This window comes from Myxine glutinosa, chromosome 1, assembly GCF_964187855.1.
Source record: "Myxine glutinosa chromosome 1, kmMyxGlut1.1, whole genome shotgun sequence".
Classification (NCBI taxonomy): Eukaryota; Metazoa; Chordata; class Myxini; order Myxiniformes; family Myxinidae; genus Myxine; species Myxine glutinosa.
In genome coordinates this window covers 369,201,566-369,221,379 of record NC_136261.1, presented here as the reverse complement: position 1 = coordinate 369,221,379, position 19,814 = coordinate 369,201,566, and the positions used below count along the sequence as shown (strand labels likewise).

Sequence of the window (19,814 nt, the reverse complement as noted above, 5' to 3'; positions counted from 1 at the left end):
ATATAGAGAGATAGATAGATATAGAGAGATAGATAGATATAGAGAGATAGATAGATATAGAGAGATAGATAGATATAGAGAGATAGATAGATATAGAGAGATAGATAGATATAGAGAGATAGATAGATATAGAGAGATAGATAGATATAGAGAGATAGATAGATATAGAGAGATAGATAGATATAGAGAGATAGATAGATATAGAGAGATAGATAGATATAGAGAGATAGATAGATATAGAGAGATAGATAGATATAGAGAGATAGATAGATATGGAGAGATAGATAGATATAGAGAGATAGATAGATATAGAGAGATAGATAGATATAGAGAGATAGATAGATATAGAGAGATAGATAGATATAGAGAGATAGATAGATATAGAGAGATAGATAGATATAGAGAGATAGATAGATATAGAGAGATAGATAGATATAGAGAGATAGATAGATATAGAGAGATAGATAGATATAGAGAGATAGATAGATATAGAGAGATAGATAGATATAGAGAGATAGATAGATATAGAGAGATAGATAGATATAGAGAGATAGATAGATATAGAGAGATAGATAGATATAGAGAGATAGAAATAGAGAGATAGATATAGAGAGATAGATATAGAGAGATAGATATAGAGAGATAGATATAGAGAGATAGATATAGAGAGATAGATAGATATAGAGAGATAGATAGAAATAGATCGATAGATAGATATAGATAGATATAGATATAGAGAGATAGATAGATAGATATAGAGGGATAGATAGATAGATAGATATAGAGAGATAGATAGATAGATTGATATAGAGAGATAGATAGATAGATATAGAGAGATAGATAGATAGATAGATATAGAGAGATAGATAGATAGATAGATAGATATAGATAGATTGATATAGAGAGATAGATAGATAGATATTCATTCCAAGTGTTTGACCACCTTATCATTTTGTCAAGGTCTGAAGAGAGGGAAATGGCTGCAGCCTGCCTGTATGAGGGATGTCACGGCAGAAGATGGAATCATCAGCAAATAGATATAGAGGATTTTCTAGATCTCGAGGGTCAGATAGATCATTGATGAAGATCAGGAATAGGACTGGGCCTGTCGATATAATTAAAGCAGTTAAATTTGGTCTCAAATGAAATATCCATTTTAATCTTTGTTTACAAACCTGGGGAGACCAATGTTGGTGATCCGAAAGAAGCCCGCCCTGACAGGACACCAGAGGATATTTGGAATAACAGGCTTGAAGAGATGCAAGACATGACATGACCAAAGACTTGACCTCACATATCATCACATGACAGCTTCAGTTATCACCCTCGAGTGTCGTTCAACAGGACCATTTCATGTACTGCTTCGGGTGACGAAGGTTGTTCACACTTGATCACCAATGCAATGTCCAAGTGGTCAGTTTCATCCCTCTGAAGGACCAATACATATTTGATGTGTACGTTGTGATAAAAGACTTGGCACACTTGTAATCCTCTTGTATGAAAAGGCCTCGCCCTCCTCTTTGTATTTAAAATGTCATTAGCTCTGTTTGTTGTTAACAAGAAGAGAGATGTTTGTTTAATTTGATGCATCTGTGTTTGTAATATTTGGATAAATAAGAAACTCGGACACATGAGAACATTTATCCCATCATGTCCGTTCTCTACCATCACATTAATGAATGGTTTGTTTGAAATTACACTTGGTACTTATGAGGGTAGATTGCATGCAATCACATAATCACAGAATAATAGAAAGCACAGAATCATTCCAGGATTGGTCTCCTATTTTTCCTGCCCCCGGTATCAAATCAGCCTGGGAATTCTTCCAGAGGAAGCTACTCTATCTTGTGCACAGATCCATCCCATCTCGTCTTCAGTTGTCCTATAATAGCCGCCCATGGGACACAAAATCCTGTGGCGAGGCAGTTGCTCTGAAACAGCTTCCCTTCTCTTGCTGGAAAGCAAACCTAACTGGAGGCAATCTCCGATCATTCCACAAAGCCCACAACATGTGTGCGTCCACTCTCAGGAGAGACAGAGAACAACATCTGTCCAACCTCAGGAATGAACTTTCAAACTTATCTCCCTCCTCTAAAACCTGGTCGCACTTTATTAAGTCTGTCTCCAGATTATGTTCCCGATTCCTCACTTCCCTCTCCTGAAATGGCACCATGGCCGACTCCACTCATGAGAAGGCTGAATGCCTCAATTCTGTGAAGCTTATTGTGTCCGCAACCACTCGTTTTCTGTATGTACCCACCCTCCCCAGTTCAGTCTGACTGTTCCTGGACTCATTATGTGCATTTCGGACCTGTGAATATTGAGGTTTCTCGCAACCCTTGACTGATTTTGAAACAAGACTGGATGGCATCAGCTCACGTGTCCTAAAAACGGACTTTTCTGCTCTTGCACTTCCTTTTTCTGCCCCTTTCACCCTCTCATTTGCTGTCGGTCATCTTCCATCTGCTTGGAAATCGGCCAACATCACCACATTACATAAAAAGGTGCAAAATCTGAAACACCTTAACTCCAGACCGATCAGCTTCACCATCAACCTCATTTTGGTGAAAGTCACAAAATCCAAAATCTTCAATCTCATTCTCCCATTCAGGTTTTCAAGATAGTTGTTCACCACCATCTCAGATCATCCCACATAAGCAACGGCAATCTTTTCTGCCCTCGATATTTAGATCCTTTATGTTCTGTTCCATCCTGATCCATTCTGTGTTGTTCCTTTTACATGAGCCTTGACTTTCTCTTCAAAAAGAGGAACTGACAGCCGAAGGCTCCTCACTGCCATGGGCTTTGCCACGGAACGATGGCGCGCCTGTTGTCAGCGAGGAGCCGCTATGATGGGCAAAAGTCTTTTTTTTTTTTTTTACAATAATTCCATCTCTTTGAGATTATCAACTTATGCTCATTGGCTTGGGGAGTGGGGAGTGGGGAGAGGAGGAGGAGGAGGAGGAGGAGGTGATGCTAGAGGTTGGGGAGGGAAGGAACATCACCAGGATGATTGCTTTTCATGTGGATTGGTTGGGTTGTGTCTTGTTTTCTAAGTTAACAACTGAGTATTGTTTAAGATTTGCTAATGCTGTCTCTTTTGTAACCACTATCTGACCAGCAGGTTCCATCTCTCTCTTCCTGGGGAAATGGCGTCTTCTTATATCGAAGATAGCTCCAATGAGCTCACATGTGCTATCTGTTTGCAACTGTTTGAAGAGCCAGTTTCACTGCATTGCGGACACTCATTTTGTTCTTCCTGTCTCGAGAATTATTGGGAAAGCAGAGAAGAATCCACTGCCTGTCTTTGTCCAAATTGTCGTGAGGTTTTTCCTCAAAAACCAAAACTCCATAAGAATGTGATCCTTGCAAGGTTGGTAGAACAGATGAAGCTGAGAGAAGGTGAAGGTAGTCACTGTGTTGGGGGTCAAGCTGAGGGAAAGGATTGTGAAGGTGATGATGTCACAGTGAATGTGGGAGGCTGTGAGAGTCACTGTGAGGTGTCTAATGAAGGGGCAGCCATGCGGTGTGTACCATATGAGACCCTGTGCTGTGAGAGACACGTGAAGCCCCCTAAACACAAAGGGCACAAACCTTTGGAGCCGGAAATGAAAGTGGAAGATCCTGGAAGTACCGAGCATGGGAACTCGATCCACTTCTACTGCAAGGACGATGAGACCTTGGTGTCTCTGATGTGTAAAGCTGAACATCAGGACCATGAAGTTGTACCTGTGGAGGTGGCTCTTGCCGAATTCAAGGTATCTGAATCGGTTCAAAAATATTTTTCTCATTTCTGTGTAATTTGCTAAGGAATTGGTTTTGGCTTTTAATGAAATATATGAACGAATTGGTTACCCTCCTTGTTTTAAAAAGACAGTCAACAATAATCATTTGAAATAACCGGCCGAGACTGCAACCATTGTCCCACATAGGTGTTGAGGCAGCAATGTAACCTGGTGTTGAGGACTCTCAAAGAAGAGCAGACCACTTGCTACCCGCAGTCCAGGAATGAATTCGTAATTTGATTGTTACCAGTGATAACTCGCCGACATTTTAGAAAGGACAGTGTGGGAACTTTAACATCCACCAACTAATAAGACCAGAGAGGACACCCAGTTTCAACGTCTATGTAAGGGACGGCAGACACATTGAGGTAATGCCCGGGCGTTAGGGTGCACACGGTGCCCCTTTAAATATATATATTTATAGAATCAATCTGTCCCTGGTCTCATTGTATTCCTATACCGAAATAAGAAAGCCAGGCAAACTTTCAAGAAGATTGGAAACTATTTATGTGTCCCACCACTGCTTTGAATATTCACTGGCGAAAACAAATAAACGGCAATAAACGCTTACAGAAATAGGTGGTATACATACAAAGGACACATGTAGGGATTTATTTTGTTAGCAAACATCGACAGAAAATATTAATGCATGACAGACATAGTTCAGATATTGATATAAAGTACATTTTATATTCCTTCACAAGTTCACACATGTATTCAACAATGTATTAATTTAACATAATGGCCAATTTGGCTAACATTCACAAAACAGAAAGGCAACAAACTCATGAATCAGCTGCTTATGACTTTTTGTCCAACAATGTCTTTATTGTCCCTGACTTTTATCATCTGGTTCAGTTGTCCTTTTTCTCAGATTGGGCCTCATCTTTCTGTTCTCTTCAACAACTTGGAGAACATTCTGATAGTGCTCTTCACCGCGAGCAGCTGCCAAGAAGTCGGAGCTCAGCTTCACGCCTCGTTCTGCTGAATCATTCACTGCATTGATTGCTCCAACATTGATCAAGGCATTCTTGTAGATTTCTGATTCAGGCCACTCGGAAACATCCAGGGACAGGAACCCTGCTTCCAGCTTCAGAACATGGAAGAAAAACCATGAATCTTCGGTGACAAAGTCAGCAAGTTTTGAGCCGAGATTGACTTCTGTTGGGAACCTTGGTTTGCCGAAGCCTGTTCCGAAACGATTCTCAGGAAGCTGGCACGGTGCGTCAGGTCTTTTTTGGAGCAGTTGGTCTGCAAGTAGGCGACACTCATGAGCTGGGGTGTTACTGCTGAATAGTGCCAGTGGTATTAGTTCTCCGGTAAGGTACCACAGGTGTCGACTGAACGCCTTCAGTGCGCTACTGGCCACTATGGTGTTGAGTTCCTGATACCGTAGCAGCTTCTTGTGCAGGAGGAGGTCATTCCAGGGCGCATCTACACTGATGGAGCATTGCATCCACCAAGTGGAATAGACGAGTGTTGCAAAGGTGACGAATTATCTGAGCTTCTTTCCCTGGTGCTTGGCTGTTATTGTTCCAGATGGGAGATCCTGGATTTGTGTCTCAAACAGGCAGATTTTCAAACAGTAGATCAATTTCACCAGCCACCTAGCTTCGTGTAAGGCACCAGGACGCTGAAATGTTGTAGTAGGGTAGTCAGGATCGAGATAGACTGCACACAGCTGTATAAATTATTTGTAGTCGTCCCGTTTCTGGTCAACTTGTGATGTCACTAGTTGCAAGGTTTCTGCACGCCATTCATCAATTAGATCTTTACCTTCCTCAGGAAATGACGCTAACTGTATTCGGTGCAGTGGCTGATCGCTCTCATGGGGAACCAAGTTCCAATTTTTCCTGAGACGAGTGAACAGCATGACATCTGGAGACTTGGATGTCTCGATCTTGAGATCCTCAAACACGTGCGTAAGAATGACTTCTCCTACATGATGCCGACAACCAGACCACAAAAGTGGATGTTCTAGGGTTTCCTGTATCTGAATGCATTCTGCGGACACATGCCCTGTGTTGCTAGCGGTCGTATCAAACACCATGTTGCAAATGGAGTCTGTGCAGTTCCAACTGCACAGCAAATAAAATGTGAGCTTTGAAATGATTTCTCCAGATTTTTTATCAGTTCCAGGTTTGTAAGCAGGCACACCAAGAACCTTGATGTCTGTCACATCTCCAACCACCACAGTCAGCCGCTCCTCATTTTCATATTTATTTGTGAGCGAGGGAAGCAGCTTGCCATCCCAGTGAAGAGAAGCAAACTGTGGAACATCCCACTTCTGGTAACTTTCAGCTATTTGCTTTCCGATTTCTCATCTGGATTTATCAGCCACAGCATACGATGTATATACTTTGGACACATCCCCTCCAGCTTCCTGGACGAATGCCTCAGTGAAAGCAGCCTGTTGTGATGGAGTCATCTTCATTCTGGTAGCAAGTGCAACCATTTTGGGGGATTTCATGATGTTATGAGGTATGAAAGCCTCTGTCCCAGAATGTACCACTCGTCTGTGCTTTCTTCTCAGATGTGTATCCATAGAGGTTCCTGGCAAGAGATCCACTCCATCCTCGGTGTCACCAGGATCAGTATCAGAACTGCTCTCAAATGTTGCTGTAGCAGTTAACTCCGCCATCTCAGCTTCTGCCTTTTCTTGCCTTCGTCTGTCCAGAAGCTTGCGTTGTTCTGATCTGTTTCTGTTTCGCGAGGGAAGCGTCAAAACCTCCAAAGCTAGCAATACGATCTGTCTTCATGGACTGCAGGAATTTGATGTCCTCAGGAGTTTTCATTTTCTCTACAGCATCAAGCGGCCAGAGTGGGAATGTTTTGGAAAGATCCTGCTCATGTTCATGGACCTTGCTCAAAACAGTTGGCATGTCACGGCGACTTTTGGGGATTTGTCTTAGTTTGGAGTTCTCATCGTGCAGCTTCAAGATCTTTTCACATGCTTTGCGATCACATATCAAAGGAACGTTTGCTTTCTCATAAAAAGGCTGAATCTTTGCAAGCACCAGCTTGGAACAATCCCACTTCGTTTTGTTGGTAGAATATCCATCCTGTATATGGAATGTCAGACACCGAAGGACCTGTAGTGCTGTAGGCAAGCGAGATCCAGTTATTTCTGAATCAACGTCCGTGATCGATTGACCTTGTGCAAATATCTCAGAAGAGTTTCTTGTTTTCATTCTACTAGATCCTGCTGCAGTTGCTGGCGAGCCTGGCATAGATTCATGCTGGAGTTCATCAGTTGAGCAGATATCAAGAACACCAGCATCTTGTGATGATTTATCCTCCTCCATAATATTTCCTCTCTGCTAGTAATTCTGGCAGCGCACACAAACATATCACAAATGTGTGTCAATATCTACAACTGGGTAATAGCATCTGTGTCATGACAGGCCAAAGGCAAACATGTCAGCTACATCAGGATCAGTTCCTGCATAATGCATATACTTGCTACAGAGCAGATCAGTCAATCAGCTCATATTGTGACTGCATTGTTATGTCTAGACAATGTCTAGACTGTGCATGTCTAAAAATAGCCCGAATCTAGCAGCAGTTTCCATGGCAACTGTCTGGACATTTCATCCCTGGCATTTCTATTTACAACTTTACACAGGTAAATCAATTCACAATGAACTCTCAAGAAAAAACAACAACAAATAATGATACTAGTGCTGGAATTAAAGACAGCCTATTTACCATAATATTGTTATAATGGCGGCTTATGGCCATTTTTGTGGAAATATTCAAGTGAATGGTGGGACACATAAATAGAGTCCAATTTTCATAAAAATTGACTAGGACTATTATTTTAATGATTGGAACAAAATAAAAACAGGGACTGGGCAATATGCTCAAATGGGGGCACCGTGTGCACCCTACCGGGCGTGTATGTCGGAATACACTCCTCGTGTAACATCTTTCTCGTTTATAATGGTGGATTGTAGTTTATGGATACAAGAGTGTGGGGTTTAGCTTATTTCCATATTTATCCAATCATATTCACAAATCAATATTTAAACCCAAATTCTCTTAACCACATGATGTGCTTCCTTCACAGATCAACATAAGTGTCTTGTCATGCTAATGTCTGTCATTAATTCAGCACAGTCTCGCCAGCCTGGTGTTGGCTTAGCGGTGAGGGTGCCAGCTTGGGATCCGAGGATCCTCGTTTCGAATCCCGGTCGATCGTTGAGTTAACGCGAGGGAGGTTGATTCAGCCTGTCATCCTTCTGAGGTCGGAAAATTGAGTACCAGTTCACTGGTAATTCCCTGTGTGTCGCAAGAGGCGACCAACAGGGTTGGCGGCAGGAAGGGCATCCGGCCATAAAACATTGCTTCAAAAAGGGGACCACGGTTGCCAAAAAAAGGCCAACCCCCGCTCTGCGGAGGAAAATGGCCTCGAAAGGTGGTTAACTTTTCTTCTCGCCAGCAATCCTCCTGCCAGGTGATGTTTCCAGAATCCACATTTGAGTTCATGTTCCTCTTTTCTGTTTTCATCCTGCATCGGCGTCATTTAAATCAAGGACATTTTTCCAGGTTCAACTCGTAATCTACAATCATTGTGATATTTCTCACAAATGTATTTCAAGTCGATATTTAAAATGATTGTAAAATATTTAATTTCCATTTTAATTTTGCTTTTTTATTTTGTTAACTGAAGTTTCTTTAATCCATGCAGGGAATTTTGGCTGCAAAGTATCCTCCTCTCGTTGAGTCGATAAAGCAAGTTGGGTCCCAGATTCAGCAGGTGCATCAAGAGGTTCGGGATACACAGGTAAAGGACATCAATGATTGGCTATCATTATAATTAAATGAAAATATAACATGGAAAAACATTACAATCTGCATTTTAAGAGATTATCTTTTTCGTATATTTACATTAATTGTGAAACAAGATTGAGGCTTATTGGAATTTTTTTTTACATTATAACAAATTAAAATTGGACAAAACAATAAAAAGAGAATCAAGATGGATGGGAATAAAATAAAATAACATTCCAGGTGATTGCAGAAACAATTACATCGAGATGTTTATAAGAGACTTTAAATCCTTACTGTTTGTTCTTAGGAAGATGTTTTCATGTTTTCTTTCAACTTGCATTCATATTTCAGACCCATACTTTTTGATTCAATAATATATCAAAAATTGTCTCGTTAATACGAATCTGGACTTGGGAAATGTTGAAACCCCGTGGTTTGGTGGAACTGACCAGCATTGCAGCCGGGAGTGTTTCCATTTCTGCTTTATTTTTATGGCATAGCCCATATAGTGGGGGGGCCTATGTAATCAATTTCAAGTTCATGTGCAGTTCATGTTAATTTTGGGCAACCACTATAAATGTATTTTACTGGGTCCTACTAATCGGAAAAATGATGTCGCCATTTTTTTTCCTGTTGACCTTTAGTGACGTTGACTCAAGGTCAAAGTTCAAACGTCATTACAGTGACCATACTTCATTCAAAGTATATCGACCTTGGTACCAAAATGTGGCAAATTTCACAAGAAACATTGATTATGACATTTGTTTTGTCATTTGCCCTCAGATGTTTGCAATATGCAAATTAATAAGCAAATGACCTAATTAGAGAAAAAATATGCATAATTAACATATAGTCTTCACCATGCCCCCCCCCCCTCTCTCTTCCTCTCATCCGATGCTCCCCCATTAGTTCGAACCTTGAGGCTTGGTTCTCTCCAGGCATCAAAAGTGAAGTTATTTTTCCATTCGTGTGTTTGTCAAATTTCCACTCGTTATTTCATCGTCTATGCGTTATTGTTTGTTTATAGTTAGTTTTGGTTTGAATTTTCCTGTAACGCGTAATTAATTAATCGTGTTCTGTTTGCTCTGTGTGTGCGGCCTTGTACCCTGAGGCGACCCCCGTCGGTGGTTAACTTAAGTTCCTTACTTCATGTTTTGCTTGGTTCTTAGATTTTTTCCCTTCTCCCCCGAACATATACTCTTTGTCTAACGTTTTATATCTCTCCCCCACCCCCAAAAAACACAAACAAACAAAAAAACCCAAAAACATTTATTTCCTTTTCTCCACGTTTGCTGTTTTCGTGTGCTTCTGTCCACGTGCGCTGTCTCACCCCGCCCCCATTATCTCCTTGCCTTACACCTTTTGCCCTGTTCACGTGACTCGTGGTTGTCCATCTAAGCCCTCTCCCCATTGGTACTTTGTGAATATAATATTGTTCTTCATGGTTCTGTTTAAATATTATTTAAATATGTTGAAACTTTCCCCTGCAGTGTTTTATTCAGTGGTATATTACAACACGCTGTTTTTCTTCCTATTTAAAAGGCTTTTTTCAATTTCCTCTCCAACTCATTCCACTTCAAAAAAAATAATAATTCAATCTCTTATAATTCTTCCTCGCTGCGTGTTCTAAATTCACATTCATTCCACCCCTCCTCCATCCTTAATCGGATCGCTAAATTGAAAATCTCAATAAACCCAATTTGTTATCAATGTTCGTCTTTCATTAATCATCCACTTTCTAAACTCCCCCCCCTTGCCCCTCCACTCCTAAACTCCCCCCTTGCCCCTCCCCTTCAAATCTCCCCCCCCCCCATACCATTCCTCTCCAATTCTCTCCCCTCCCCCCTCCTCAAAGCCACCTCCTCCCCACTTCGTCTCCCTTCTATCTCATACCTTCACCTCCCCCAGTTCCCCCCCCCCTCAAACAACCCCTCACTGTGCCTCATCCCATCAGCATCAAACCTTTCGTCCTCCTCATCCTTCCCTTTCTTGTAACTCTTCTGTAATCTCTGACACACTATCAATTGCTCTCCCTACCTCCCCCTCTCATCCTTCATTAGACCCTACCCCTCCCTTGTCCTACACCCGATGCTCCCCCTCTCTCCTCTTTAACGGTATGGACCTTAAACATCCGGGGCCTTCGCTCAAACATGATTGATCTCTCCATTCAGGTTGCTTCTGACAATCCAGACTTAATCTGCTTAGCAGAAACTTTCCTTCTTCAAGATGTCTCTGATTCCTTAATATCTCTCCCGGGTTACTCCCTCCTCCGGTATGATAGACCTGAGCCTCGTCCTGGAGGTGGGGTTGCTATCTTTATCAAAAACTCTCTTCCTCACTCTCCTTGCACTGCACTCTCTCCACCCCACCACCAGGAGTACCTTTGGCTACGGCTTCCTCTCCGCTCCCACCTTTTGTTCATATGTGTTCATTATGTGTTCATACATTTCGCTGTCTGACAACATTGACCAACTTCTATCCACTCATCCCAACTCTCTCTTTCTCATATGTGGCGACTTCAACTGTCATCATGCCAGCTGGCTGGATGTAGGTTCCTCTCTCACCAGTCGTGGCACCTCAGCAAAGGACTTCTGCGACTCATTGGGACTGACACAATCTGTCAATTTCCCGACCCGGATCTCAGTCAATAGAATATCTTCTCCTCTAGACTTGGTTATGACAAGTCTATTTATTAGTTGGGTTATTTCCCGACCCGGATCTCAGTCAATAGAATATCTTCTCTTCTAGACAATGGACATCCGTCCATTGTTGAGACAGCAGAAGCAGCATGTCGAGAATAGAGTGGCCTACTCTGAATCCCTATTGATATAAGATCAAGCCATTGGAGAAGACGAAGGATTTAATGTCAGAAGTGATGATGGAATCCATGGAATCGTCTTGTCTGTAAGGCGAAGAAGTCTGACCATGTTACTCCCCTTCTTGAATCTTTACACTGGCTGCTTGTCTCTGCTCGTGTGCAATACAAAATTGGCACACTATGTTATAAATCATTGTGTGGAACGGGACCTCACTATCTCTCAGATTTGCTCACTCTCTATGAACCTCGGCGACGGCTTCGTTCAAGCGACGACTCTATGACCTTAGAGCCGCCGCGCACCAGCACCAAGTCGTTTGGCGAGAAATCCTTTTCCTTTGCTGCACCTCTGCTCTGGAATGACTTGCCTTCCTCTGTTCGACATGTTGACTCTCTTCCTGCCTTTAAAACCTCCCTCAAAACCTATCTGTTTCACAAGTCTTTTAAAGTCTAAGTCCTGTTTTCCCTTTGGTTTGAGGTGGGACAGAGATCGAGAGAATGTCTGTGTACATGTGCGGGGGAGGGAGGGGAGGAGGAGGGGGAGTACACATCTGTGGGTTTTGAATGGGGAGGGAGAGGAATAGGGCAAGAGTGAAGGTGTGTCTGTGTGTGTGTATGTTTGTGTGTGTGTGTGTGCGGTGTGTGTGCGTTCGCATGATAATGTAAAGCGCCATGAGGGTAGTTTACTCTGCTTGATGGGGCTATATAAGACTCCTTTATTATTATTATAATTATTATTATTATTAATAATAATAATAATACATTTATTTTAAATAGCGCTTTTCAAGAAGCTCAAAGACGCTTGCATTTTATTGCATATTATGATTATTATTATTATTATTATTATTATTATTATTATTATTAATATTATGACAAACTTCCCTGCAAATGTCTGCTGCTCTTCTTCTGCTCCAATTGGTTCTTCTGATCGTGTGCTTGTGTTACGTGCTCCTCCCCGACCCCCTGGTCACGGTGTACCTCCGAGCCCCGAGAGGAGCCACGGCAGAAAAATATGTTATTCTGTGTCCGAAACCAATAGTGAAACCACACCAAGGATTATCAACCAACCAATATTGTATTAAAAGCACACAAGAATAACGATACAACCAATGGCAATCAAAAGTACACTCGATACATTTTATGATGGTACCATCAGCTAAAGTAAGATGACTCACTGCTCTCCAAGTGAGTGAAAAAGGAACACTCCTCAATGTCTCTATAACTCAAAGGTGATCCCCTCCAGCGAGTGGATCGATCGAGATCGAATCGAGACCCGCACCCCGTTGATGCTGACGAGGCGTAAGCGTAGGCAAAGTGTAGCAAGTCACGTGGTCCAAAACCAAAGGCAAACTCGATGTGCACATTCACAGTTCAATCAGCGAACTGCAGCGTAATCTTCAAACGCAGCGTTTGCGCACACACATCCCCGACAGACGACAGGATGGTGAGAAAAGCTGACGCGTAGCAAAACCTTTTTCGGTGAACGAAGCGCGAGGGTCAAAATGGCCGACGGCTCTTACTTGAGACGAAGCGACCCGGCGAGGATTCTTCAGAATCTCCACGCCTAAACCTGACTACGTGGGTTTCTCAATCCTCCAGCGATAACACCTATCGCAGGAAATTCCTTTCAAGGAAACTCAAAGTTCACTCGCGACTTTCGTTCGATAACGCTCGCTACGGAGCTGGAAGCCACGCGTCTTGTCCGACTTCACTCGCCACCTTCTTCCTCTTCTTCCTCTTCTTCCTCCTCGTCGTCGTCCGGTTCCGGTTTAATTCAAAACATTAATTCTTTTTACCTTTTGAAAACGGTTCATAAACAATAAACCCATGGAAGACAATAATAGTACATAGAATCAGAAATATTTCAAGTGGAGGATAACCCCAACAACGGAAGTGACGAATCCGTTACACGTGTTAAAGTGGACATCTCTCTGGCCATTCTCAGAAAGCCTCCTCGGCGTCGACGAGTCTGGCATTTCACTCAGGCTGACTGGCACGGTCTTCAAGCAGCCATCAATCATCTGGACTGGTCTCCCATCTCCACTGCCTCTGACATCAATTCTTCCTGGGAATTCTTCCAAAGCAAACTGCTCTCTCTCGTGCACAGATTTATCCCATCTCGTCTTCAGTTGTCTTACCCTTCCTCCCGTCCATGGTACACTGAATCTTGTGGTGAGGCAGTTGCCCTGAAACAACTTGCCTTTGCCTCTTGGAAGGCAAATCCAACTGAAGGCAATCTCAGTTCCTTCCACCAAGCTCAAAACAAGTGAGTGTCTACCCTCTGGAGTGCCAGGAAGCACTATCTGTCCACACTCAAGAATGAACTCTCAAACCTGTCTCTTTCCTCCAAAACTGGTGGTGTCTGATCAAATCCATTTCTGGTATTTGTTCCCCCTCCATCCCCTCCCTTACCTCAAATGGCTACACAGTTGACACCGCACGTGACAAAGCCGAATGCCTCAACGCTGTGTTTGCCTCAAAATCTTGTGTCCCAAACCCAACTCTCTCTGTTCCCACCTTACCCAGTCGAACCCAACTGCTCCTGGACTCTGTGTCCTTCTCTCCTGATGAGGTGGAGATGTTTTTGTCAAACCTTGACTCTGATTCTGGGACCTGACGGCATCAGTCCACGGGTCCTAAAATCCTGCTCTGCCGCTCGATCTCACCCTCTCTGTTCTTTTCACCCTCTCTTTTGCTCAAGGTCATCTGCCAGCATCTTGGAAATCAGCAAACATTACCACTTTACACAAAAAAGGTGCTAAAACAGATCCTAGCAACTACAGTCCAATCGGCCTGCTCCCAATTATCAGCAGTCATGGAATCCATCATTGCTTCGGATATCAAATCCTTCCTCTTCTCCAATGGCTTAATCTCCGATCATCAATTTGGATTCAGACCAGGTCATGCTACTCTGGACATGATGCTTTTGCTGTCAACAATGGATGGAGGTCCTCAATGCCAAACAGGAAATCAGAGCTCTCTCCCTTGACATATCACGTGCCTTTGATACGGTCTGGCACCCGGCTCTGCTCACCAAACTCTCCTGTGGTATCCATGGAAATCTCCACGCATGGCTTGTGGACTTCCTCTCTGGTCGTAGTCAACGTGTGGCCCTGAATGGATTATTTCTCATCTCCCCTTCCTGTTCAGGCTGGAGTTCCCCAAGGTAGTGTTCTGGGCCCTGTGCTTTTTCTGGTCTTCATCAATGATCTCTCCGACTCTCTGGAAAATCCTCTCTCTCTCTTTGCTGATGACTCCACTCTCTGCCGCTCCATTCCTCTTCCCTCAGATTGGCAGGCTGCAGCCTCCTCGCTCTCTGAAAAGCTGGACAAAATCAGACTGGTCAAACAAGTGGAACATGTCTTTCAATCCTGACAAATCTCACACTCTTACTATGTCTCTCCGAAAAGACCGACTGGACAACCCTCCCATCTACTTTCTCAACAATCCTCTCCAAGAAGTTCTGTTGCTCAAGCCTTTGGGTCTCACTATCTGCCATGATCTTTCCTGGGAAAACCACATTTCCAAGCTGGCCTCCAAAGCCAGTCGACGAATGGACATCCTCCGTCGTGCGAAGTCCTTCCTTGGCACACCTGAGCGCCTCACCGCATACAAGGCTTTCATCCGCAGCTCAATGGAATACTGTTCTCCCCTATGGGCCGATGTTCCTGCTTCACCCCTAGTTTGGCTTCACGCTGTTGAAACCAAAGCTTTCAGAATCATTGGAATCTCCCGTGATGAAGCTAACTCCGAGGGCCTTTCACTCACTCACCGCAGGCAGGTAGGTGGTCTTTCTGTCTTCTACCGACTCCTTTCCGGCCTTGCTCCCCCAGCTCTCTCTGTGCTCTGTCCCCCAAATATTCCTACAGGCCACACAAGATCTGCCAGCAACCCTCTTATGGTTAAACTGCCAAAATATAGGCTCTCTGCTCACCTTCACTCTTTCATTCCTCTTTTCTCCTGCCTCTGGAACAAACTCCCCCACTCCCTTCTATCCCACTCCTCCCTCCATGTCTCTAAAACAGCTGTTCACCACCATCTCTTATCTTCCCCCATCCAAAACCTTGATCTTTTCTACCCCCGCTAATTCATCCCAGATCCACCTTTTTGAAATTCCAACTTCTTTCCTGGAAGTCCTTGCAGTGTCCATATGTTTTATACTTCAAACCAACCGCCCCCCCCCTTTTCCCATGCCCCCCAAGCCCTCTCCCTCCCACAGATCTCTTGATGTCCCTGTTCTCAAATGTTGTGTTTCTGTCCTTCCCCCTCTTTCCCGATCTTGTCTTCCGCTCCTCTTATTATATGTTTTATGTGTCGGTTTGACTTTCTGTGTGATTAATGTTGGCTTTCACGAGCCTCGATCTGCTATTCAAAAAAAATACACGTAAATCCCATCACTTTGCATTGTTATTGAATGCCAATCATTAGTTACCATCTCAAATGTGTTCTGCTGGATCCTAAACTTGAAAAATATGTTGCTTATTGTTTTCTGTTGACATGTTTTTGATATTAACTGACCTTTGACATGTACTTGACTTTACTTCCCTTGACCCAAGGTGAAATGTCAAATGTCATTTTAACCATGTGATGCGATCAAGCAAAATCAGTCGGATGTCTGGAATATTGATTTTTGGATTCAAGTTCCCAATGCTTTTCCTTATACTGTTCATTCATCATGCTCATTTGCTCATGTTGGTTGGGTTTTTAGCCATTGTTCGTATTTTTTAATTTAAAGTCAAAGATGTCCAAATCACTTTGCTTGTTTGCGTCACATGGTTAAAATGACATTTGACATTTAACCTTGAGTCAAGATAAGTAAAGTCAAGTACATGTCAAAGGTCAGTTAATATCAATAACATGTCAACAGAAAACAATAAGCAACATATTTTTCCAGTTTAGGATCCAGCAGAACACATTTGAGATGGTAACTAATGATTGGCATTCAATAATAATGTGAATTGATGAGATTTACGTGTATGGTGAAGACTATATGTTAATTATGCATATTTTTTCTCTAATTAGGGCATTTGCTTATTAATTTGCATATTGCAAACATCTGAGAGAGCAAATGACAAAACAAATGTCATAATCAATGTTCCTTGCGAAATTTGCCACATTTTGGTACCAGGGTCGATATACTTTGAAGTATGGTCATTGTAATGACGTTTGAACTTTGACCTTGAGTCAAGGTCACTATACTAAAGGTTAATAGAAAAAAAATGGCGACATCATTTTTCCGATTAGTAGGACCCAGTGGAATACATTTATAGTGGTTGCCCAAAATTAACATGAACTGCACATGAACTTAAAGTTGAGTACGTAGCCCCCCCACCCCCCCCCCCCCCACTAATAAGGCAAAGCCGTCTAGAACGGTGTTTGTCTGTATATATGTATGTATGTATGTCCCCTCAAATGTACACCAATCGGAGCTGAGGATCTGGTCACATGACAGGGGTGTTGTGATGTCATTATGGCGTGACGCCGGACATGTCGTTGGACCTGTCATGCATCACAATCTGTATGCTCTACCTTCACGTTTTTCATTCAGTGTGAAACACAAACACGTGAAAATTAGAACGGCACTCAGTGGAGAGCATACCTCCGCCTGGTTGGCCATTTTACTCAATGGTGAAGAATCACTTCAAAAAGTATACCATCTTGATCCGGATCTTCACCAAAATTGAATCGATTCTTCCTTGTCACATACACAGCCTGTCCAACAAGTTTCGTTCAAATCCATCCATAACTTTTTGAGATATCCTGAGCCTCGATCAGATATTAAATCCCGACACATAACTTTTTGAGATATCCTGCGATGTATCGTTTTTGGCCCAATCTCCCAATGGGGAAGGCACTTAAAAAATTAAATAATTATCATATCCGAATCCATTCTCAGATCTTCACCAAAATCGAATCGAATCGTCCTTGTCAGACACCCAACTGGGCCACCAAGTTTTGTCAAATCCGTCCATAACTTTTTGAGATCCTATCTCCCAATGGTGAAGAGTCGCTTAAAAATTCTCGTAGCCGGATCCGAATCCGGATCTTTTCCAAAATCAAATCATTTTGTCCTTGTCACATACACTACATCTCTGCCAAATTTCGTCAGAATGCGTCCACAACGTTTTGAGATATTTTGTTCACAAACAGGCAGGGGTGAAAACATAGCCTCCATCCACCTTTGGTGGTGGAGGTAATAAGGTAAGGATCTTTTATAACACTCGATTATCGTGGCTGTGGTTCTTGTTGTTGATTGTGGGATCCTTCTGTGTAGTTTTATATTTTTATATATATTTTTTTTTACACACTCACCTAAGATAGGCTATGAGCCGAGGGTCGACCATGCTCAATCAGAGGGAGGATGGCTAACAGTTATTTTTGGCAAGGCCAAGGTCCCTAGTGCTGAAAAAAATGTGATAGCAGTGTGAAACTCTTAGCCGTATCTGTGTTATCATCACATTTGTCAGATCACCCATTTATCGCTTTTCGGGTCATTTTTCCCGCTTAAGATTTAGGGGGTGGGGTTAGTTTTTTGGCTCTCAAATAATATCACGTGTATATATCAGCTAGTGTGGTATATCAGGTAAAAGGTTATTGAATTACCTTTCAAATGATGTATAGAAAGTGCATGCCGCACGCGCAGCCCCTCCAAATATTGCCAAGGATCTGGAGAAAGCATGGGAAGTCGGACACAAGTGCTACACAAACTTCAAGATTGAGCGACTTAAGAGCAACCCACCAATCAAGAAATTCCACGACCCTTTGCAACTGAACAAGCTGAAGACTTTCAGCAACCTCACTAAGAAGAAGGAATGCAGAAGCAATGGCAGGGCAGTAATTCTTCAAGCAGACAGAGCTCTATTTGGTAGAATTATCGTGATGGCACAGGGCCGAGATCTTCACATGGCAGAGGTGCTATCTCATCCTCTAGGTCCCTTGCCATGGGCCCTGGTGACACCCGAAGGCCTTCTACGGAAAACCAACAAAGCTGCCCTAGCCACGGCCTTGCAAAGGACTGTGACCCCGGCTAAAAGGATACCCGACAATTCGGCAACAATTATTGACGGGATGCTCCTTATACAGAAGGTGGCAGGTGATCAAACTACATTTGCCGAAGTGGCCATGATTGTCCTATCCATGGCCCTGAAGGATGGATGCAGTAGCCAGAGGATCGATGTCGTCTTTGACACCTACAAGGAGACTTCCATCAAAAACAGCGAACGGTTAACCAGGGGGGAAGAACTTGGACTTGAGCTGAAAAACATCACGGCATCTCAAATTGTAAGGCAATGGCGCAAGTTTCTCAGCTATGTTGGGAACAAGTCAAGTCTTATCATGTTCCTGGTCGAAGAGTGGAAGAAACCAGAGTACATCAGACGCCTACAGGGAAAGGTTCTCTTTGTAACATGCGATGACAAGTGTTATCAGATCACATCTGATGCTAGCCAAGAAGTAGTGGCCCTGGAAAGCACACACGAGGAAGCAGATGGTCGTCTGTTCTTGCATGCTGCCCATGCTGCCGCACATGGATACCAGTCTGTCATTATTAGCTCAGATGACACCGACGTACTTGTCATTGGCTTGGCATTTCATACCAAGATTCATGCCAAGTTGTTTCAGAAATGTGGCACCAAAGCAAGGGCTAAAATCCTAGACATAGGGAAAATAGGAAAGTCAGTCGGCACAAATGTATGTCAGGCCCTAATTGGAATGCATGCCTATACCGGATGCGACACAGTCAGCACGTTCGCTGGACGAGGAAAACTGACTGCACTAAAACTCATCAGAACCAACAAAGATGTGCAGGATGCATGTACACAGCTGGGAGAGGACTGGGACGTCAGTGAGGAACTGATGGATAAATTGGAGAACTTCACTTGTCTCATGTACGCACCGAAGTCGGGGACAGTGAAGGTGAATGACTTGAGATATCACCTGTTCTGTGCCAAGAGGGGAGAGATCGACAGTCACCAGCTACCTCCGTGCAAAGACTGCTCAACCAAACATGCACAGCGAGCCAACTATCAAGCCGCTATTTGGAAGAGGAGTCTCAAGATGGATCCAGCAGTACCGAGTCCAATCGGGAAAGGATGGCACTGGGATACCCAGGATGGTCGCGTGCAGCTGGCAGTCGACTGGATGCAAGGACAGCCCGCACCACAGGCGGTTCTGGATTTACTGGCATGCACCTGTTCGAAAAGATGCACACTACCCATGTGTGTCTGCATGGCCAGTGGTTTGAAGTGCACAGACATGTGCAAACTCACCACATGTGACAACCAGAGAGTGTATGGTGAGAGTGATGACAGTTCGGCAGAAGACGATGAAGAAGACGACGACGATGACGAGGATAACTTCTGAATTGTAGAACTGTATGGAGAAAGATCATGTACATATGTGTAACAAATATGGTGTACGCTGAATTGATAACTCGTGTACTT

General features: G+C 43.2%; 2 protein-coding genes across 6 annotated transcripts in view; one reads left to right on the top strand and one right to left on the bottom strand.

The window, feature by feature from the left end:
* LOC137414956 (E3 ubiquitin/ISG15 ligase TRIM25-like) overlaps positions 1-19,814 on the bottom strand; it is a 1,058,494-nt gene that overhangs the window by 385,932 nt on the left and 652,748 nt on the right. The window lies entirely within an intron of this gene.
* The window catches only part of LOC137417051 (E3 ubiquitin-protein ligase TRIM11-like), a 150,100-nt gene that overhangs the window by 3,751 nt on the left and 126,535 nt on the right, over positions 1-19,814 (top strand). For 4 of the 5 annotated variants that reach the window (XM_078770108.1, XM_078770106.1, XM_078770113.1 and 1 more), the window contains exons 2-3: positions 3,125-3,758; positions 8,476-8,571. In XM_078770108.1, coding sequence (XP_078626234.1) covers positions 3,150-3,758; positions 8,476-8,571 — 705 coding nt within the window. In that variant the 5' untranslated portion in view covers positions 3,125-3,149. Of the gene's footprint in view, positions 1-3,121; positions 3,759-8,475; positions 8,572-19,814 lie in introns of all 5 variants that reach the window. The other variant, XM_078770107.1, reaches the window with a different exon arrangement.